Source organism: Pristiophorus japonicus, chromosome 15, assembly GCF_044704955.1.
Source record: "Pristiophorus japonicus isolate sPriJap1 chromosome 15, sPriJap1.hap1, whole genome shotgun sequence".
Lineage (NCBI taxonomy): Eukaryota > Metazoa > Chordata > Chondrichthyes > Pristiophoridae > Pristiophorus > Pristiophorus japonicus.
The window spans coordinates 57,256,715-57,280,330 of NC_091991.1; the positions used below are offsets into that span (position 1 = coordinate 57,256,715).

The window sequence follows — 23,616 nt, forward strand, 5'->3', positions numbered from 1 at the left end:
CAGACCTCTTGCACGTGTAGATACCTTGCCATCAGAACGCTTTCCTTCGTGTTTAGATGCTCCCGGACAGTGTGCACAACTCATCGTATGATTTGTCTGTGGGTTTTGCTGGAGCGAACAGATTTTTCATGAGGCTATACGTTGGTGCGTCTTTCGTTTGGCAGCGTTCGCTTCCCCTTCCAGCTCGTTGGCCACGAAGTATTGGTCGAGTTGTTCCACGAAGGTTTCCCAATCATCTCCCTCCAAAAATTTCTCCAGGATGCCCACGGTTCTCTGCATTGTTGCGGTGGGGTTCATTATCTGTATCTCGTCACCAGTTGTTACGTCTTGAATAAAGAGTCAGACTAGATACTGCAAGCTCAAAGTAAGATGTGACCGTAGTCCTTTATTACAGATCTCAGAGTGCCTCTCCAGCCTGTGAGGCCTCCTTATATACAGGTGCTCCCAAGGGATTGCGGGATCCCTTGGGACTCCAAGGGATAAGCCCTCTGGTGCTTAGACATGGTATTTACAAGTTTACATACATAACAGAGAGGAAAACAGCAGCAAAACGGCGGCAGTCGGCGATAAGGCCACCAATATCGGGGCCCCTGTTTCTATCCATCCTCTTCAATCCCTTTGTAATTTTAAACATTTCTTTCAAATCATCCTCCAATATCCTCTGTTCCAACAAAAACATTCCCAAATTTTCAAATCCTTCCATTGCGTGGATAAGTACTGTAACAATCCCTCCTGAATTGAGTACTCTAACACTCTCTTCCAGATTGAGTATATCGGTACATAAGTACCTAAGAATTAGGAGTAGGAGTAGACCATACGGTGCCTCGAGTCTGCTCCACCATTCAATAAGATCATGGCTGATTTTCAACCTCAACTCCACTTTCCCGCCCGATCTCCATATCCTTTGATTCCCCTGCAGTCCAAAAATCTATCCATCTCAGTCTTGAATTTACTCAACGATTTAGCATCCACAGCCGTTTGGGTTAGAGTATTCCAAAGATTCATAACCCTCTGAGGGAACAAATTCATAGAATAGAATCATGGAATGGTTACAGCACAGAAGGAGGCCATTCAGCCTGCTGAGCCCGTGCCGGCTCTCTGCAAGAGCACTTCAGCTAGTCTCTCTCTTCATGCACTCCCTTTAGAATTGTATCCTTCAGTTTAAATTGCCTCTCCTCGTTCTTCGTACCAAAATGTATCACTTTGCACGTTTCTGCGTTTAATTCCATCCGCCATGTGTCCGCCTATTCCACCAGCCTGTCTATGTCCTCTCAAAGTCTATCACTATCCTCCTCACTGTTCACTTCAAATTTTGAAATTATGTCCTGTAGACTCACATCCAAGTCATTAATTTATATCAAGAGAAACAGTGATCCTAGTACCGACCCTTGGGGAACACCAATGTACCTTCCTCCAATCCGAAAAACCATTCACCACTACTTTGTTTCCTGTCACTTAGCAAAAATGTTGACTCTGCCTAATCATATTATGATTTTCTAAATGCTCTGTTACCACTTCCTTAATAATAGATTCCAGCATTTTCCCAACAACTGATGTCAGGCTAACTGGCCTGTAGTTCCCTATTTTCTCTCTCCCTCTTTCCTGAATAGTGGTGCAACATTTTCTACCTTCCAATCCGCTGAGACCATTTTGAATCTAGGGAATTTTGGAAATCACAACCAATGCATCCACTATCTCTGCAGCCAACTCTTTTAGAACCCTATGATCTAGGCTATCAGGTCCAGGGGATATATCAGCTTTTAGTGCCTTTCATTTCTCAAGTATTTTTTCTCAACTGATCTTAATTATTTTATGTTCCTCACTTTCTTTAGCCTCTTGGTTACCCACTATTCTTAGCATGCTTTCTGCATCTTCTACTGTGAAGACAAATATAAAATATTTGTTTTTGTTTCTCCCATTTCTTTATTCCCATAATAATTTCTCCTGAATCAACTTCTAAAGGACCCTAGCTCCTCTAACTCTCTCAGCAGAATCTCATTCCTAGTTCTACCTCGTTGGTTCCTATGTGGACAATGACAATTGGATCCTCCTCCTTCCCCCACTCTGAATTTTTCTTCAGTTGGAAGGAGATATCCTTAACCCTGGCACTGGGCAGGCAACACAGCCTTCGGAACCCCCGGCCACGACTGCAGAGAACAGTATCTAACCCCCCGACTATACTGTCCCCTACCACTACAACATTCCTTTTCACTTCCCCCACTTGAATCATGGTGTACCATCCTGTACCATGGTGCTGTGGTCAGTTTACTCATCCACCCTGTAGACTGCCCTCATTCAAACAGGTAACAAGATCCTCATATCTGTTGTATAAGGGCAAAGGCCGTGACTCCTCCAGCACTACACCTGGTACCTGCCTGAATCGCAGGCACACCCTGCTGTCCCTGACCAATAACCTACCTGGCCTAAGGCGTGCAACACTTTCTCCTGGATTGAGTATCATCATCATAGGCATTCCCTCGGAATCTTGCTTCCATTCTAAAAGTGAGTTCTTAGGTGACTGAACAGTCCAATACGGGAATTACAGTCTCTGTCACAGGTAGGACAGATAGTCATTGAAGGAAAAGGTGGGTGGGGAGTCTGGTTTGCCGCACGCTCCTTCTGCTGCCTGCACTTGATTTCTGCATGCTCTTGGCGACGAGACTCGAGGTGCTCAGCGCCTTCCTGGATTCTCTTCCTCCACTTAGGGCAGTCTTTGGCCAGGGACTCCCAGGTGTCAGTGGGGATGCTGAATTTTATCAAGGAGGCTTTGAGGGTGTCCTTGAAATGTTTCCTCTGCCCACCTGGGGCTCGCTTGCTGTGTAGGAGTTGCAACACCCTCTCTCGGATTGAGTATAACGTTGCCCTGAACGTGTGTATACATATTGTAACATCTTTTTTCTCCCCTGACTTAGCATTAGGGTGGACCTTACCCCTTCTACTCATTTAACGAAGAGTTAAGATGTTGGGTGACTGTATTACTGAGTTGCTAAAATTTGCTACATAATGTATCCAAAATTATGGATGAGTATGAATCCTGGATATTTGAAGTGCATTTTACAAATCTCTTACTGTTTTGTCCATCACGATGCACTCCTCCGACCCCACCAGTCACGAACAATGGAATGCCAACTTTGTGTGCTACCAACACGGTGGCTGAAACTGTGGTGCCACCAGATAAGCCCTGATAGAAAAAAACTCAATTAATATTACTGAGCCTCAACAACACTTATTTAAATTTCTCAAAACACACAGAATAAGACACAACACACTTGATTGTAGCAAAGCTTCAATTCTGGCGTCACAGAGAAAAATATTCTGGAATATGCACGCAAGAAATTTAATCCTATACTCCTGTCTGCAACAAAAGCAGAACTTATGTCATTCAGTCATTGGCCACCTGTAACAATGGAACAGCTCCTTCTTTCCCCAGACTAAGCCAAACAAACTTATAATTATTTTCTGTCAGCTTATTAAAAAAACTGTATCATTAGCATTTTTGAGCTCCTAGATGCTTTTCTGATCCCAGGGCCAAGCTGAATCAGATTATTCAGTAAGTCCACTCAGTTCCAATTGGCTTCACAAAATATGAGGAAGTTTGCACATAGATTTGTGCACAATTGTAAGACAAAAATATAAAAGTAAGGCTCTGGAATTTCCCAGAACTGAATCCATTAACCGATCAGTGACAGTAAGACTGGAGGAGAAAATGTAAGTTCTCAAAGGCAATTAGGGATGGGCAATAAATGCTGGCCTTGCCAGCGACCCCCATGTCCCGCGAACGAATTAAAAAAAAAGTTCCGGCAAGTTAACATAGAAACATAGAAACATAGAAAATAGGTGCAGGAGTAGGCCATTCGGCCCTTCTAGCCTGCACCGCCATTCAATGAGTTCATGGCTGAACATGCAACTTCAGTACCCCATTCCTGCTTTCTCACCATACCCCTTGATTCCCCTAGTAGTAAGGACTTCATCTAACTCCTTTTTGAATATATTTAGTGAATTGGCCTCAACAACTTTCTGTTGATCAACAGAAGAGTTCCACCAGGAACAGAGGGGAGCTCTGGCCATTTTGGCTAGAAAACTGGATGCTAATGTAGGATAATTTTCACATTGGCAAATGGAAGCCTGGTCTCAACAACTTGAAGTTCATAAGCAAAAGAGCAAGTTAACATTCAAGGATGGTTTAGAAAGATCTGTCGCTGTCTTTTGATAAACAGTCCCAAGGGAGAAACATCTATTTTATCTCTAGTCTTGTGTATAGAGCAGCTTTTGTCCATCATGTTTGAGGCATCACGCCTGTATATATGCGACTGATTGATTCAAATTTGATATTCATAAGACAGCATCAAATCACAATTGGACAAGTAGTAAATGGACAAAGCAGCAATGAAAACCAAAACTACAAATCAAAAATGGACAATCAGCAAAATGCAATCAATACCAAGGAAGTAAATAGGGAACAATATTTTTTTGAAAATCCTTTTGGCTGCCATCATGCATTTTCCACACTAAGTTGCGGACTTAGTATTGTAATTAAGGCTTGTAACATAATGAAATTCAGAATAAATGTCCTTCCCTAAAGCTCTTCCCCTTTAAGTTGCTCCTTAAAATCTACCTCTTTGACCAAGTTTTTAGTCACCTGTCCCTAATATCTCCTTATGTAGCTCGGTGTCAAATTTTATTTGATAATCGCTCCTGTGAAATGCATTGGGACGTTTTATGACATTAAAGGTGCTATATAAATGCAAGTTGTTGTTATAAAACATCATACAAGGTAAAAGCATGATCTCTTCAACTTTTTCTGAGAAAAATTTGATGAATTAAACCACTTTAATAACTATATTCAAAAGGGTTGTTTATTTAATAAATATACATGTTGCATATGTGAAACTTGGAAATGTTACCAATGTTGGATCGTTATTTAGATTTTGACATGTATTCTAAACAGTAATGGCTGTGGCATTTAATTTTATGTATGTTTAAGCGCGAACTCAAAGCAATCAACAAAAAAATTTAAAATAATTTTTCAATTTTTGATGGGAAAGCTCTGAATTTTAACATATGCTGGGGTGGGATCTTCAATTTTAGCACCACAGGAGCTTTGTGCTCCAGGAGTGAATGTCAGGAATTCAGATACATATCCCCAGTTTTCTGTCTAAATTTTAATCCATCAAATAATAGAAGGAAGTAATCCCAACATGTTCTCTAAACTGAGGAATGCAGTTGTGGCAAGGGACTGATTTCAACATAGAAGCCGGTTATTTGGCTCCTAGTGCCTGTGCAGGAGCTGGTTTCAAATCAGAGGTGCCTCATCCTATTTCCCTGCTTCTTTCTTTTACCATTCAATATTTTCCTCCAACTGTTGGAATCAACTCTGCACTCTGCTTCAACAGCCACCTGTAGTAATGCTAAGCAATAATGACCTTTTGTGTGCAAAAATCCATCTAACATCTCCCTTTATGGTGGAGGTAACAACTGTATAGGAGAAATTATATTTAATCCTCTTGAGCCCTTACCTTGCTGAGGATGTATGGTAGATCTCTTCGAGATACTTTGAGCATATCCTTAGTTTCTGCTAGGTACTGCAGGTCGGTCTCCGTCACTCCTACATGGATCTTGCCTTTCACAATGCCAATTGTTGCCGGAACTGCCCCATGTTCTTTTACTATCTGTTCAACCTCTTTAGCAGTACTGAAACAAATCAGAGGAACCTTGGGTCAAATTACAGCTGTGTTTATCTAAAAAAAAAACACCAGCACAAAGGTGCATGGTGGCTTTTAAATTTATAGGATGGATTTTGCACTCCGCTGCATTGGCTGCACAGGCACAGAATGAGCTCGGGACTGGCAAACTGGGTGAGCAGGCCTTTGGTGTGGTTTGCACCCATTACCTTCTGCCTGTGGTCTATTGCACAGCTGCATTTTGTTTGTGCACTCATACTTGAGCACAATTTAGGCCCAGAATTCAGATTCCCAGCTTCTGTGCCTGTGTTCAAAACTAATTTTGTTTGGGACCAAGTGAGGCTTCATGAGCGATGATGCTCTTCAAGGGGAAAGGACCATATTGTTGTTTGTTGCAAGGTTTACAATATCTGTTTACTACACTGTTGTTTTTATTGTATGTTTTCAATACTAATGTAACATTACATATATTTTTGGAGTCAATTTGATTTACCCATTACACCCAGATCACCCAATGTTTCATAATTTTTTATATTGAATCCAACTAAAAAGAATTATGACGAACTTTAATATACCATTACCGTTGAAATATTTTGTTACATTTCTGTTCCAGTAATGCCTGCTGATGACTGTAGTTACTGGTCCTTGCAGTGTGAATAAGCTGAGTAAATATGCAAAGCTCAAATGTCACTGTCAGTAAGGCACTACGAACAGTATTGACTCGTATTCATCCTTCTCTCACACACTGTTAGTTTCATTAGCTCCTCCAGCCAGGGACTTTACATAATAACCAGTATATTAATGATTGGCTTGCAAACCGAGTGTGCAAAGGATTAATGTTTATGTGGTATTCCTCTACAACTATCTCAATGGAGATATTTAACCCAGTAGAAGTAAACAGATTAATGCTTCTGTTAAAATATCAGTCAGAGGAATGTGTTAAGTGTTCATGCACTGATAATGCAAAGTCACTTCTGGCTAATATCTCTACTGACATTCACAGCTGCTAGGTTACATTGTCCAAAAGAGTCAAATTTTGTTTTAATTTATCGAGATTTCCTGCTTTCTACCAGCGTTTTGGGAATTGCATTTTGCAGATTCCTTCGGGTTGATTTTAACTTTCAGCGGTAGTGGATCGGCAGCCCACTACATCCTCCGCCCCACCCTCCCCCCCCCCCCGATGGTCCTCCCCATTGTGGAAAGGAAATGAGACTTTGGGATGTTCCAAGATTTTTAGTGGCACTTTGGGGATTACATTCTGCAATTCTATTTTTCACGCAAACCGCAAAACAGTGGCCTTGTTGCTTTTAACCTAGCTCAGAAACTCTTCCTACCAGAACTCCTGACATTCACAGCACTCACTGAAATATATTTCAAAAAGGTAATTTGATCCTTAGCAATAGTTGGTGATTCCAAATGGAAGATTCCCTACTTAGAAGTCTGATCGTATTACAATTGTAAGCTTCAGTGCCAGATCCAGACTCTCCCCGAGTCCCAATCCAGTGCATCCTAACAGTCCACGTACTTCAGGTTGTGAGGGTATGGCATGCCATGTGTGATGATCGTGCTCTCCAAGGCCACCACAGCCTTCTGATTGGCAATTGCTTCGGAGACCTCTGGGTGAAGTTTAATCAGTCCATCTGTAATAAAGATTGAGCAGCTTGTTTCAATTCTTCTTAATGCATTTAATATTTTATAAAGGTGTCATTTACATCACTCCCATGACGCACAGAAGGCAGCCAGGCAGACTGCTCCCAAGTTTGTACCGACAACAGTCAGTACCTAGCTCCAGGGAGATGGGCAAGAATGACCCAAGATGCCTATCGTTCCCTAAATTCTATGCTACTGGCTGGGCTACACCTCTGACCCAGTGACATGATCAAATCAACTATATTTGGTTGTCAACTTGACTCAGCTGGTGGTGCTGACTCGGTAGGTTGTGGGTTCAAGCCCCACTTCAGGATTTGAGCAAATAATCTTGTTTGATTTTTTTTTGAGGGAGTGCTGTAGTATCGGAGATGTCATCTTTTCAATAGCACCTTAAGCTGAGTCTCCATCTGCCTCTGTGTATGTAAAATATCTCATAGCACAATTTAAAGGTAAAGGAGTACTCCTGTGCCCTGGCCAACATTACTCCTGAATCAACACCACCAAATTAAGTGGTGATTGAACTCACTTGCTGTTTGTGAGATCGTGTACAAATTGGCACCCACATTTGCCTACATAACAGACACTGCACTTCCAAAATAATGAAATGAATGTGAAATGCTTTGGGATGTCCTGGGGATGTGAGACGATGCTATATAAATGCAAGTTCTTTCTTTAAACCTAGTATACAGCAGCTAAAGTCTCATCTGTATGATTGGAGTAGGTGAGTCCAGGCCTGGTAATTTGATTAGGTTGTTCTTGGATTAGAACATACTCCTTTTATCTCCAGGATCTGGATTACATCTAGTCCAGAATGATAGTCCTCTTTCTCTCTTTGCCTACTATAGGGATTCTACATAAGATGATTCTGGAGCAACATGGACTCAAAGCACAGAAAGGTCCAGAATTGGCATCAAATGACACTAATTGGCCTTTCTAAGATTGCAATAAGGATAGCTGCTGCAAGAATGTAAACAGCATATTACAGCAGTCAGGGTGATCTTCTGGATCTTTTGGATGAGACGTTAAACCGAGGTCCCGTTTGCTCTCTCAAATGGACGTAAAAGATCCCATGGCACTATTTCGAAGAAAAGCAGGGGAGTTATCCCCGGCGTCCTGGGCAATATTTATCACTCAATCAACATAACAAAAAAACATTATCACATTGCTGTTTGTGGGAGCTTGCTTGTGTGCAAACTGGCTGCCGCGTTTCCTACATTACAACAGTGACTACACTCCAAAAGTACTTAATTGATTGTAAAGCGCTTTGAGACATCCAGTGATCGTGAAAGGCACGTTATAAATCCAAGTCTTTCTTTCTGAAGTCAGGACTGAGACACAGTCATTGCGGCAGAGTGGAAGAGGTTTTAATCTGCACTTAACCTATTCATGTTACACAGCTTGATGCTGGCTCGGAATGCAGAAAATAATACTGTTCCACCTTGAACAGATAAAAAAAGACCCCAAAAATGTATTTTTCATTACAGGTAGAATTGGAGAATTTTTTAAGATGTCTATAAATTACAGACTGCAAAAGTAAAGCAAAAAACCTATTGAATAAAAGACCAAAGTAGCAGAAGTAAATTCAGTTGCAACTGAAGATTTGTGTAGAGAAGACTGTTAACGAACCGTGGAGAGGTCTTCGGGCAATGGCGAAGCTGAGGGCCCCGTAAGCTGCATGAGGCAAAGCAGGAATGTGCCTGCACAGCATTCTCCAGTCAGGACAAGCACTGAGGGGGGAAAGAAAGTCAAATCAATAATCAATATCTCATTCGTTCCTCCTGACTTTGATCAATTGAAAGAAGACTGGTACTCTTAGGATAGGTGAGAGCATCTGTGATGTCATTGGAATCGTTGATTCAACTCCGAGAATAATTTTTTGTTCTGGAAGAGGCAACATAGCTTGGGGATTACACATCAGCTTTCTTTGTAATGGAAGGTTTTTTGGGCACAGTCAATTCCTGCAACAGTCAGTGCAAGAATGAAACAGCATATTACAGCAGTCGGGGTGCTCTGAAAATTAATTTTAAATTCCACCCAGCCCCACAGCGCCAGATAAGCATAATGTATTACTATATAATTTTTATAAGTATACATCAATATAGTAGAAATGCTTTTTCTGTCACGACATATTTTTCCCCATCGGGCTTTTTGATTGGCTGAAAATAACAAATTACAGCATTGACGATCCTGACTCACATATATAGGGCTCAATTTTTCCCAATGATTTGCGACAATTGTGCACCAGTGTAACTCAGTTAGTTACGATTTTTTTATGTTAGTTCTTTTTTGCATCATGGGGGTGTAACCTGATGTCTGCACCAGTTTCTCACATTTAAGCAAGTTTGGCCAACTTACATTTTTCCCAGGACGGAGCATGTGACCACTCCCAAAAATCCTTTTGGGCACTTAAGAAAAACCACCGCACATTAAAAGATCGGCGCACAAAGATGCCATTGCTTTCAGGCAAAGTTTTGGAGGGAGTCAAGAACACATACATATGCATCATGAAGCTTAATTTTTTCCAACTGAAAACGCAGCAAATGGAAGTTTCATGCAATTATTTAATTTTGGAGTTTTACAAAAAAATGCCACGCCACCACTGAATGTCTGCAAACTTGGCTTGAGGGTTGGAGCGTCAGCCGGCAGAATCGGTCCCTCGCCCGGACACAGGGGCTTGGGTCTCGGCTTCAGAAGCCCGGTGGGGGGGGGGGGGGGGAAGTGGTGTGGAAGCCGAACCGAAGGCATGAGAAGCCTTACACTATGCAGCAAGCAGCATCAAATGAAGCCCGGGGTGGGTTTCCCGATCTAAGCAAGCCTATTGCACATGCTCAGACCTGGGTATGGTCCATACTAGGGTATCGATCTTGGGGAGAGAGACATCAAAGAAGCTTGTCCATGCTGTTTTGAGCTTCTTGCAAAGGTATAATTTATCAAGGGGGCAACACTGACAATGCCGTACCTCGTGCAAGCCTTCTGCATGATGGTGCTGCGGAGGAGACAACTGATTCAACATCATCGTATGAGGAACCTCAGAGCACGTAGGAGGACGGGCAGGAGGCCTTACCCACGTCGGGTACATTGAGAAGGCGTTCATACCTGCACCTGAGTGATGCAGACTGTGTAAGAAGGCTGCGTTTCCGCAAAGAAGTTGTAAAAGAGATCTGTGAGTTAGTAAAAGCAGACCTGTAACCTAGAAGCATCAGGAATACTGCTTTGTCAGTTGAAGTGAAGGCTACAGCTGCACTTTCATTCTGGATTATGGGATGTGTGCGCCATTTCTCAACATGCAACACATATCTGCATTTGGCAAGCGACTGTTGCACTATATGCCCGGAGGAATGACTACATAAAGTTCCCCATGACTGCCCAGGCAATGTGTGAAAGGGCTGTGGGCTTCTCCAGGATTGCTGGCTTCCCAAAGGTACAGGGCTGCATTGATTGTACCCACATCACCTTGCGAGCACCTTTGGAGGATTCCGAGATGTACAGGAACAGAAAAGGCTTCCACTCCGTTAATGTGCAGCTCGTGTGTGACATGCATCGCATCATGTCAGTTGATGCGAGATACCCTGGGAGCACTCATGATGCGTTCATCCTACGCGAGAGCGCTATATCTGCCATGTTTCAGCAGCAGCCGGAAGGGCAGAGCTGGCTGCTGGGGGACAAAGGGTACGGCCTCGTCACCTGGCTCATGACGCCCCTACATGTAATTCGGACAGAACCTGACCGGACATACAACATGTCGCACATTGCGACTCGCAGCATATTAATCTTGAAACAGCGTTTCCGATGCCTGGACCATTCTGGAGGCTAATTGCAATACTCCCCTGAGATTGTCGGTCAGTTCACTGTTGTGTGCTGCATGCTGCATAATGTAGCCACCATGAGGAAGCAGCAGCTGGTAGTAGAAGACCCACCTGAGGTGAGAGTGGCCAATGATGAGAAGGAGGATGCAGATGACGATGAGGAGGAGGATGAGGAAGCCATGCAACTGCCTGAACCCGGAGCACGACGGCGGAGGAGGGCGGGCTGACGTGCCCCTTTAATGATTGCTCGAGCTTTGCACCAGCAGCTCATCCGTGAACGCTTTGCTTCCTGAAGGCTCAGCAACAGCATCTATTCCAAATGGACCATGTTTACTGTTTGGACCTGTTCTGTAATGTTGTGTTGTGTTAATGGAGCAAATGATGGAAATTATTCTTCTTTAGTTCAAAAAGTTGTGTTAATAATGGAACAAATAATGGAAATGATTCAGTTATAATTTAAAATATATTTTATTCAAAAGTTTAACAAACACTTGTTTGTACTTAACTTAACTTTAATAAAATATTCTTGTATCAAACTTTAAAGTTTTCAGTTAAGATCACTTACAAACTTTTAAACTTGTAAATTTACATAACTTACAAAAAACTTTTAATTTGAGAACAGTTACAACAGTAACAACAATAATAACAACAGCAGCAAAGAAAGGCTGCATCCATCTCTCCTCCACCTTATTCTAAGACCGCCCACTGCGCTTGGTCTTGTTGACTCCACCCCTGCCCGCAGGCGGTGGCGCATCATTTCTCGGGTTGGTACCAAGCTTATTCTTTCAAACATCTCAGGTAATGCACTTCTTGATTGGGGAGGGGGGGGCGTGAACAGACGGTAATGTGGCGGGCCCGGCTTGGGCCTCTTTAGAGGCTGCTCTAGGGATTGGAGTGGGAGTGGCAGTTGATTCTGTCAATGGACACGGGGTCTGGGCGTGTTCCCTTATTGCAGCAACTAACTCCAACATTCCCTCCCTCATTTTCACTGACAGTGCATCAGCTACCTGCGACATTCCCTGCCTCATGTGCACCGACATTGTATCTGCTGCCTGAGACATTCCCTCCCTCATGTTCTTGGACAGTGTTCTCATTTCTCATGAGTGTATTGTTACTTCTCCTGACAATCCCAAAACCTCATCACACACCTCACTGATGGTGTCTAGGAGTGATCGCGTAAGGTCAATTGCTCTTTGCCATCATTTGAACCACATTTTTTAGATCCTGTACCTCAGGAGAGCGCTGTTGAGCTCTCCTTCCCTCCTCACCCTGCGTGTGTCTCGCTGCATCCCACTGGGACCCGCAGTCTCGGGCGGTGGGGCCCTGGGTGTGCCTCATTGCACCCCACTGGAATCCCCAACCTCGGATGGTGAGAAACCATGGAATGTCCCAACACTCGGACCACTCAGGAAAGGGGCTGGCACCTCAATGGGCGGCACCTGCACCTCCTCCAAAGTAATAGTGGGGGCTTCATCCATCACCTCCAACTCCCCCCACTCCGCCCCCATGCTCTTGGTCTGGAAGGTGGGATTGGAAGATGTTCTCCTCTTCAGGCTCGTCCGCGTCTGAATCTTCTTCTGCATCTTCAGGGTTGGCCTCAAGTTCTGCAAAATATAACAGAGCAGACAAATAGTTAGCAGCAGAGGAAGGGGCAGGGTGGGTGGCATGAGTAGGCTCTCACAGCGCAGGCAGCAGGCTGATTTGAAGGACCACGATGAATGATAGCACATTGCATCAACCGCAGCGTAGCTGGCGGAGACATCCTCATGAACCGAAGCCTGACTAATCCCGCTCAGTACTTAACATTTAGGAAAGCCAGACTGGAATTTGAAGGACTTACCCTTTCCCTCGAGTGTGGGCCCAGCTTGCGCAGTGGTGGTTGCTTTTCTCCAGGCAGGACCATCAAAGCAGCGACCCTCTCTTCCAAGGGTGACAGTGGGTGCAGATTTGCCGGGCCTAATGGCTTACATCCTGGGGTGCAGATTTGCCAGGCCTGATAGCTTACATCCTAGGCTGCAGAGATAGTGGATGCATTGGCTGTAATCTACCAAAATTCCCTGAATTATGGGGCGGTCCCAGCAGGTTGGAAAACCGCAAATGTGACGCCCCTATTTAAAAAGGGAGGCAGACAAAAACCAGGAAACTATAGACCAGTTAGCCTAACATCTGTCGTTGGGAAAATGCTGGAGTCCATTATTAAGGAAGCAGTAGCGGGACATTTGGAAAAGCATAATTCAATCAAGCAGAGTCAGCATGGTTTTATGAAAGGGAAATCATGTTTGACAAATTTGCTGGAGTTCTGTGAGGATGTAACGAGCAGGGTGGATAACGGGGAACCAGTGGATGTGGTGTATTTGGATTTCCAGAAGGCATTTGATAAGGTGCCACATAAGAGGTTACTGCACAAGATAAAAGCTCATGGGGTTGGGGGTAATATATTAGCATGGATAGAGGATTGGCTAACTAACAGAAAACAGAGAGTCGGGATAAATGGGTCATTTTCCAGTTGGCAAACAGTGACTAGTGGGGTGCCGCAGGGATCGGTGCTGGGTCCTCAACTATTTACAATCTATATTAATGACTTGGATGAAGGGACCAAGTGTAATGTAGCCAGGTTTGCTGATGATACAAAGATGGGTGGGAAAGCAAATTGTGAGGAGGACACAAAAAATTTGCAAAGGGATATAGACAGGCTAAGTGAGTGGGCAAAAATTTGGCAGATGGAGTTTTGGGCCCAAGTTTCCACATGATTTGCGCCTGATTTTTAGGAGCAACTGGTGGAGAACGGACTATCTTAGAAATCGCAATTCTCCACATTTTTTTTTCTGCAGTTCTAGGCAGGTTGAACAGTTCTACTTTGGAACAGAATTTTTTCTTCAAAAGGGGGCGTGTCCGGCCACTGACGCCTGATTTCAAAGTTTCCACAGTGAAAACATACTCCAAACTAACTTAGAATGGAGCAAGTGAAGATTTTTGTAGAACTGAAAAAACCTGTTCTACACATCAAAAAATCAGGCGCAGGTTACAAATTAGGCGTCCAGAATGAGGTGGGGGGGGGAGTGGGGGGGAAGGGAAGTCATTAAATTCTACAATAAATCCTTATTTATACTTATACAAATATTATACAAATAAATCCAACCTGAATAAACATTTATAAGCAAAGAAAAGATTAAATAAACCATCTTCCTACCTGTGTGAAAGTGCTTCAGGCACGGAGAATGCTGCAGTCAGCCTGAGGCGCCCGTTCTTCCCGCGGGGGGGGGGGGAGGAGGCGCCCGTTCTTCCCGCGGGGGGGGGGGGGAGGAGGCGCCCGATCTTCCCGTGGGGGGAGGGGGGAGGAGGCGCCCGTTCTTCCCGCGGGGGGGGGAGGAGGCGCCCGTTCTTCCCGCTGGGGGGGGGGGAGGAGGCGCCCGTTCTTCCCGCGGGGTGAGGGAGAGGAGGCGCCCGTTCTTCCCGCGGGGGGGGAGAGGAGGCGCCCGTTCTTCCCGCGGGGGGGGAGAGGAGGCGCCCGTTCTTCCCGCGGGGGGGGAGAGGAGGCGCCCGTTCTTCCCGCCGGGGGGGGAGGAGGCGCCCGTTCTTCCCGTGTGGGGGGGAGGAGGCGCCCGTTCTTCCCGCCGGGGGGGGGGAGGAGGCGCCCGTTCTTCCCGCGGGGGGGGAGGAGGCGCCCGTTCTTGCGGCGGGGGGGGGGGGGAGGAGACAGTGAGAAGCCTCAGTGCTGATGTGCTGATGGCAATGTGCTTTTATTAAAAAATGTTCAAAAATTAAACAGCTACAAAGAACTACAAAAATGGCCGAGTGCCAATGTTTTTTTCACACTGAGCATGCGCGAACGCTCCAACGCGCACGCGCAGCGTTGCCGGCAGGAAAAAAACTAATTTAAATAGTACCCACCCCCTCCCACTTACAAAATCGGCGCGAGTGTAGGCTCCGCCCCCGTGGGCGCCGCACCAGGCAGACAAGGAGCTGCAGAACGCTCCAGAATCGCGAGGTTTATTTTAGGCGCCGTTTTAGGCGCGAAAAACGGGCGCCAAGCTCGGAGGGGCGCCCGTTTTTTATCGTGTGGAAACCTGGGCCCATAATGTGGGAAAATGTGAGGTTATCTTCTTTGGCAGAAATAATAGAAAAGCAAATTATAATTTAAATGGAGAAAAATTGCAAAGTGCTTCAGTACAAAGGGACCTGGGGGTCCTTGTGCATGAAACACAAAAAGTTAGTATGCAGATACAGCAAGTAATCAGGAAGGCAAATGGAACGTTGACCTTTATTGCGAGGGGGATAGAGTATAAAAGCAGAGAAGTCCTGTACAACTGTACAAGGTATTGGTGAGGCCACACCTAGAGTACTGCGTACAGTTTTTGTTATGTCCAGAATAAAGTAATGTGATTGAGTACTGCAGATGTGAGTAAGTGTGACCTTAGTCTCTTTATTCTAACTCCAGAGTGTTGGTACAGCATGGGAGGCCTGCTTATATACAATGCTCCCAAGGGATGCTGGGTTCCCTTGGGACTCTAACAGATACGCCCTCTGGTGGCAGTAGAATGCTGGTTACATAGGGTTGCATACATAACATCACTCCCTCCCAAAGTCAATAGTACACTTATTTACAGGATGAGATGATCTGGGCTTTCCGCTCCCTAGTCGATCGTCTCGGTACAAAAGCAGGTGCAGGTGAATTGGTTGGTTCTTTGCTGGGCTGCTGCGCAGCTGGCCTTACTGGGCTGCTGGGGATGATGAGTTCAGCTTCGTGGTGAACCGTGATGTCAGTTACCACTTGTGTGTGTGTTGGAGGGTCGAAGTTGGTGGTGTCCTCTTCAGGTTGCTCGTGGCTGTCTGTGAATCACAGTTTGGTTTGGTCCAAATGCTTTCTGCACATTAGTCCATTTGCGAGTTTTACTTGAAACACCCTACTCCCTTCTTTGGCTATGACAGTGCCAGTAAGCCATTTGGGACCATGTCCATAGTTGAGTACAAATACAGGGTCATTGACTTCAACATCGCGTGACAAGTTTGCGGGATCATGGTACATGCTTTGTTGATGCTGCCTGCCCTCGACGTGATCATGGAGATCAGGGTGGACGTGAGAGAGCCTTGTTTTGAGCGCCCTTTTCATGAGTAGCTCGGCTGGGGGAACCCCGGTGAGCGATTGGGTCTGGTGCGGTAGCTGAGCAGGACTCGGGACAGGCGGGTCTGCAGGGAGCCTACCGACATGTGTTTCAAGCTTTGCTTGATGGTTTGGACTGCCTGTTCTGCCTGGCCATTGGATGCGGACTTGAACGGAGCAGATGTGATGTGCTTGACCCCATTGCGGGTCATGAATTCCTTAAATTCAGTGCTGGTGAAGCACGGCTCGTTGTCGCTGACAAGGACATCAGGCAGGCTGTGCGTGGCAAACATGGCTCGTAGGTTTTCGATGGTGGCAGTGGATGTGCTTACAGACATTATTACACACTCAATCCACTTTGAATAAGCATCCACACAACCAAGAACATTTTGCCTAGAAACAGGCTAGCGAAGTTAACATGGATCCTAGACTACGGTTTGGAGGGCCATGACCACAAACCTAGCGGTGCCTCCCTGGGTGCATTGCTCAGTTGAAAGCAAGTGTTGCATTGGCGCACGCAAGACTCCAAATCTGGGTCGATGGGATCTGGCTATAGCTTTCATCATTACTATGCCTGGGTGGATAATGTGTAGGTCGCGTACGAACGTTTCCCTGCCTTTCTTGGGCAAAACAACGCGATTACCTCACAAAAGACAGTCTGCTTGTATAGACATTTCATCTTTACGCCGCTGGAATGGCTTGATCTCTTCATGCATCTCTGCTGGGATGCTGGACCAGCTCCCATGGAGGACACAGTTTTTTTTACAAGAGACAGTAAAGGATCCTGGCTGGTCCAGGTCCTGAGCTGGTGGGCTGTAACGGGTGACTTTTCGTTTTCAAATGCATCCATCACCAACAGCAAGTCTGCAGGCTGTGCCATTTCCACCCCAGTGGTGGGCAATGGTAGCCGACTGAGGGAATCAGCGCAGTTCTGTGTGCCTGGCTGTGGCGAATTACATAGTTATAGGCGGACAGCATGAGCGCCCATCTTTGGATGCAAGCAGAGGCATTGGTATTGATACCTTTGCTCTCTGAGAATAGCGATATGAGTGGCTTATGATCAGTTTCTAACTCTAACTTAAGCCCAAACAGATACTGATGCGTTTTTTTTAACCCCATAAACGCATGCCGGAGCTTCTTTTTCAATCATGCTGCAGGCCCTTTCAGCCTTGGACAAGCTCCTGGATGCATAAGCGATCGGTTGCAATGTTCCCAAATTGTTTGCTTGTTGTAACACACACCTGACCCCATACGAAGATGCATCGCAAGCTAGCACTATGTTTACAAGGATCATACAGGACAAGCAGTTTGTTGGAACATAGCAGATTTCGGGTTTTCTCAAAAGCCGTCTCTTGCGATTTCCCCCATACCCAGTCATCTCCCTTGCGTAGAAACACGTGTAGAGGTTCTAGCAAGGTGTTTAACCCGGGTAGGAAATTACCAAAATAATTGAGGAGCCCCAGGAACGACCGCAGCTCCATCACATTCTGTGATCTCGACGCGATCTTGATGGCCTCCGTCTTGGCGTTGGTGGGTCTGATGCCGTCTGCTGCGATTCTTCTCCCTAAGAACACGACCTCTGGTGCCAGGAAAACAAACTTCGAGCGTTTCAACCAGAGTTCCACACGATCTAGCCGACTTAGAACCTCTTCCAGATTCTGCAAGTGGAACAGACTTTAGCAGACTCTCCATGTTCCTTTAAAAAATGGCCGCAGCCGATCGAATCCCAAACAGGCATCTATTGTAGATGAACAGGCCTTTGTGTGTGTTGATGCAGGTGAGGCCTTTCGAAGATTCCGCCAGCTCCTACGTCATGTAGGCCAAGGTCAGGTCCAACTTGGTGAATGTCTTTCCTCCTGCCAATGTCTGCCTTGTGTAGCGGGTACTGGTCCAGCAGTGAAAAACGGCTCATCGTTACTTTATAGTCCCCGCAAATTCTGACTGTGCCATCACCTTTGAGAACCGGAACAATCGGACTGCCCACTCGGTGAACTCCACCGGCGTGATGATGCCCTCTCATTGCAGCCTGTCCAGCTCGATCTCCACTTTCTCTTGCATCATATATGGCACCGCCCGTGCCTTTATGATGGATGGGTCATGTACCGGGTATCAAGTGGATCTGCACCTTCGCCCCCGAGAAACTTCCGATGCCTGGCTCAAACAACGACGGAAACTTGCTCAGAACCTGGGCACATGAGGCGTCATCGATGGATGAAAGCGCTCGGATGTCGTCTCAGTTCCAGCGGATTTTTCCCAGCCAGCTTCTGCCGAACAGTGTGGGGCCATCTCCTGGTACTATCCATAGTGGTGGTTCGTGCACTGCTCCATCATAGGAGATTTTTACTGCTGCGCTGCCAATTACAGGGATCAGCTCTTTGTGTAAGTCTCAGCTTGGTGTGAATGGGCTTGGGCTTGTGTGCCTTGTTGCACCACAGCCTGTCAAAAGCCTTTTTGCTCATGATGGACTGACTCGCACCCGAGTCCAATTCCATGGATACTGGAATTCCGTTCAGTTCAACTTTTAACATGATTGGTGGACATTTTGTGGTGAAGGTGTATACCCCGTACACTTCTGCCTCCTCCGTTTGAGTCTCTAGTTCAGTTTGATCCACCATGGATCAGTCTTCCTCTGTAAGGTGGTGGTTTGCAGGGTTTGCACCTCGTCTGCACATTCGCTGGAGATGTTCCATTGTTCAACAGCCTTTGCACGCATAGTGTTTCAAGCGGCATTGATGGGCTCGATGATCACCTCCGCAGCGCCAACAAGGTTTTAACTGCCTCGCATTAATGCTTAATGGCGGACTCCGAGTCATCTGAGGTCATGCAGCTGCAGGCATGTACGTTCTGCCATATGCATTCCCTGCCTGAAAACGCCGTTACTTTGTGTACAGTACTTGCCGAAACATCTTTATGCTGCAAAATTTGTTTGGTGTTATCGCTGATGGACATAAATGCCTGGGCTACCGTGATGGCTTTGCTCAGGTTCGGTGTTTCAACAGTCAATAGCTGGTGAAGGATAAGCTCATGACCAATGCCAAGCACAAAAAAGTCTCTTTGCATTTGCTCCAGGAATCCATCAAATTCGTAATGTCCTGCAAGGCGCCTTAGTTCGGCGACGTAGCTCGCCGCTTCCTGGCCTTCAGACCGTTGACATGTGTAAAATCGATACCTTGCCATCACAACGCTCTCCTTCGGATTTAGGTGCTCTCGGACCAGTGTACACAGTTCTTCATACGATTTGATTGTTGGTTTCACCGGAGCAAGAAGATTGTTCATGAGGCCATAGGTTGTTGCCCCACAGACGGTGAGGAGGATCGCTGTTCGGTTGGCAGCGTTCACACTCCCTTCCAGCTCATTGGCCACGAAGTATTGGTCGAGTCACTCCACGAAGGCTTCCCAATCATCCCCTCTGAGAATTTCTCCAGGATACCAACAGTTCTCTGCATTTTCGCGTGATGGTTCGTTATCTCGTCGCCAGTTGTTATGTCCAGATAAAGTAATTTGATTGAGTACTGCAGACGTGAGTAAGTGTGACCTTAGTCTCTTTATTCTAACTCCAGAGTGCTGGTACAGCATGGGAGTCCGGTTTATATACAGTGCTCCCAAGGAATGCTGGGATCCCTTGGGACTCCAACAGATACGCCCTCCAGTGGCGGTAGAATGCTGGTTAAATAGGGTTGCATACATAACAGTTTTGGTCTCTGTATTTAAGGAAGGATATATAGGAAACTCTCATTTATCCGGATATGAATGTAACGGAAAACCCGCCGCAACGGAATGTAAAAGAACTGTCACACACGCGAATATCTCGCTCACTTCAACATCGCAAACGTGAACAGGTTACTCAATTACACATAAATTGACGCAGGCGTGGACTTTTTTCTCACTTTTCAACTGTCACACGCATTGAAAGCAGTTCAAGTAGTCGGGTGTACAATTTAAAATGTCTTGTGACAGCACTAAAAGGGAACGAAAAGTATTGAGCATTCAGCAGAAATTAGAAATTATAAAGAAGTCTGAAGCTGGCAAAAGTGTGCATACTTTGATGGACAAACATGAAGTTGGATCATCAACGATATCAAGAAGCAAAAGAAAGATTTAGAAAGTTTCACCGATGTTTCTGAATCTTCCGTCAAGGCAATTTGGTAGAATTTGCGAAAGCTGAAGCTTGACAAACTAGACCAAGTACTTTATGAATGGTTTGCTTTGAAACGGTCTGACGGTGTGGCAATTTCAGGGCCAATGATTACAGCAAAGGCCAAGGACTTCAAGATGAGAATGAATCTAACTGAAGAGTGCATTTTTTCAGAAGGCTGGCTCACACGTTTTAAGCATCGCCACGGCATTCGCCAGCTGGATGTGTTGGGCAAAAAAATATCAGCAATGAGGCCGCACAGAATTATTCAAGAACATTTGCTGAAATGGTGCAGAAAATGAAATTGACTGCAGATCAAATATACCATGCTGATGAGACTGGCTTACTATGGAGGTGTTTGCCAACTGCTACGTTGGCTGCAGCAGGGAAGAAGGAAGCTGTAGGCTTTAAAATGAATAAGGAGGTTAATAATCTTGAATTGTGCCAATGCCTCTGGAGAACATAGACTTCCACTTTTAGTGATTGGCAAATCAAGGAAACCACGTGCTTTAAAAAGAATTGCTCATTTACCAGTTAGCTATAAGGCTCAGAAAAGTGCATGGATGGACAAGGACATATTCATGGAAATGTTTTCAACAGAATTCGTCCCCCAAGCTCGAGAAAACATGAAGAAAATAGACAAACCTAATGGAAAGTGTGTGCTGCTTCTGGACAATTGCAGAGCACACCCACAGGAGTCAAAGTTAGTGTCTAGTTGTGGCAACATCTTTGCATGCTATCTGCCCCCCAATATGACCTCGCTCATTCAAACTATGGATCAGGGTGTCATACAAAACTTCAAGTGCCACAAAAGGAATAACTTCATGCGCAAATTGATTAATAGCGATCAATCAATCTCTGATTTCCAGAGAGCATGTAGTGTTAAAGATGCCATTTATGCATGCTCGCTGGCATGGTAAGAAGTAAAAAAACGCTACATTGAAGAGGTGTTGGCGCAAGTTGTGGCCCAATGTCATATTCGAAGACAGTGCTTCTGATGACGAAGAATTCAAAGGTTTTTATGTACGAGCTAATAAAAGAACAGGTTGTAAAATAAATCATGGAGATTGTCAGCAGTGCACACGAAACAAACACACTTAAATCCCTAGCAGAAGATGACATTGCTAAGTGGATAGATGTTGATATCGAAACAGATGTAACACAAACTTACACTGACGAGGAACTTATCGGCATAGTCACCAATAAAGACAAATCAGACGAAGAGATGAGCGATTCAGACAATTAAATTGAAGAAAAACAAAAAAAGACTTGGACACGCGCTGAAGAAGCAATGAAATATGTCATTGGATTTTTGAGGCGAATTCTCATTTTCCTTCTCACGAGGTTCTGCAAACTCATATCATCCACAACATTTTAATTAAGGAAATTAATTCATTTAAACAAGCAGATATAAGATCGCTATTTTAAAAATCAATCTCAGTTTTAACAGAATAAAATAATTTTTAATTTCGAAACATTATGAATCAATTTTCATTTATTTTATTAAGTTCACGTTCAAATAACATGAACTAAATCTTCGTGTGTGGTTCTATCACCTTCAAATATTAGCATTAAAATGTAAACCCGCCCTATCGGAGAATTCGTTTAGCCGGAATTGCCGAATCCCTGAGCGATCCGGATAAACGAGAGTTTCCTGTACTTGCATTTGAGGTTGTTCAGACATAGTTCATTAGGTTGATTCCGGAGATGAGGGGGTTGACTTATGAGGATAGGTTGAGTAGGTTGGGCCTATACACATTGGACTTCAGAAGAATGAGAGGTGACCTTATCGAAACATATAAGATAATGAGGGGGCTCGACAAGGTGGACACAGAGAGGATATTTCCACTCATAGGGGGAACTAAAACTAGGGGTCATAGTATTAGAATAAGGGGCCGCCCATTTAAAACAGAGATGAGGAGAAATTTTTTCTCTCAGATGGTTGTAAATCTATGGAATTCTCTGCCCCAGAGAGCTGTGGAGGCTTGATCACTGAATATATTTAAGGTGGAGACAGATTTTTGAATGATAAGGAAGTAAAGGTTTTGGGGATCGGACAGGGAAGTGGAGCTGAGTCCATGATCAAATCAGCCATGATCTTATTGAATGGCGGAGCAGGCTCGAGGGGGCAAATGGCCTACTCATGCTCCTATTTCTTACGTTATGTTCTTAAATATACATTCCATTAAGGCACAAAAACCGTACAGGAAAAGTGGTCCATCATTGGCTAACAAGAGAAGTTAAAGATAGTATTAGATCAAAGGAAGAAGCTTATAATGTTGCCAAAAAGAGCAGTAAGCCTGAGGATTGGGAAGATTTTAGAATTCAACAAAGGAGGACCAAGAAATTGATAAAGAAAGGGAAAATAGATTATGAGTGTAAACTAGCGAGAGATATAAAAACAGACTGTGAAAGCTTCTGTTGATATATAAAAAGGAAAAGATTAGCAAAAAGTAAATGGCTGAGACAGGAGAAATTATAATGGGGAATAAGGAAATGGCAGAGAAATTAAACAAATATTTTGTGTCTGTCTTCACGGAAGAAGACGCAAGAAACTGGAAATAGTAGAGAATCAAGGGTCTAGGGAGAATGAGGAATTGAAAGAAATTAGTATTAGTAGAAAAAAAGTACTGCAGAAATTAATGGGACTGAAAGCTGATAAATCCCCTGGACCTGATGGCCTACATCCTAGGGTTTTGAAAGAGGTGGCTATAGAGATAGCGGATGCATTGGTTGTCATCTTCCAAAATTCCACAGATTGTAGAACAGTTCCCGCAGATTGGAAGGTATCAAATGTAACCCCACTCTTTAAAAAAAGAGGGAGAGAGAAAATGGGGAACTACAGACCAGTTAGCCTGACATTAGTAGTAGGGAAAATGCGAGAATCTATTATTAAGAATGTGGTAACAGAGCACTTCGAACATAATAATAGGATTGAGCAGGCAACACGGATTTGTGAAAGGGAAATCACGTTTGACAAATCTGTTGAGTTTTTTGAGGTTGTAACTAGCAGAATAGATAAGGGGCAACCACTGGATGTGTTTCAGAAAGCATTCAATAAGGTGCCACACAAGAGGTTATTAAACAAAATTAGGGCTCATGAGATTAGGGGTAATATACTAGCAAGGACTGAGGATTGGTTAACGTATAGAAAACAGAGTGTAGGAATAAACGGGTCATTTTCGGGTTGGCAGACTGTAATTAGTGAGGTACCGCAAGGAACAGTGCTTAGAAACATAGAAA

The 23,616-nt window shown here is 44.7% G+C and overlaps 1 protein-coding gene across 8 annotated transcripts in view; it reads right to left on the minus strand.

Annotated features, from left to right (window-relative positions):
- The window catches only part of LOC139280792 (uncharacterized), a 228,693-nt gene that overhangs the window by 188,718 nt on the left and 16,359 nt on the right, over positions 1–23,616 (minus strand). For all 8 annotated transcript variants that reach the window (XM_070900496.1, XM_070900492.1, XM_070900494.1 and 5 more), the window contains exons 2-5: positions 8,958–9,058; positions 7,207–7,321; positions 5,517–5,691; positions 3,070–3,181 (exon numbers count right to left, since the gene is read on the minus strand). In XM_070900496.1, coding sequence (XP_070756597.1) covers positions 3,070–3,181; positions 5,517–5,691; positions 7,207–7,321; positions 8,958–9,039 — 484 coding nt within the window. In that variant the 5' untranslated portion in view covers positions 9,040–9,058. The remainder of the gene's footprint in view (positions 1–3,069; positions 3,182–5,516; positions 5,692–7,206; positions 7,322–8,957; positions 9,059–23,616) is intronic.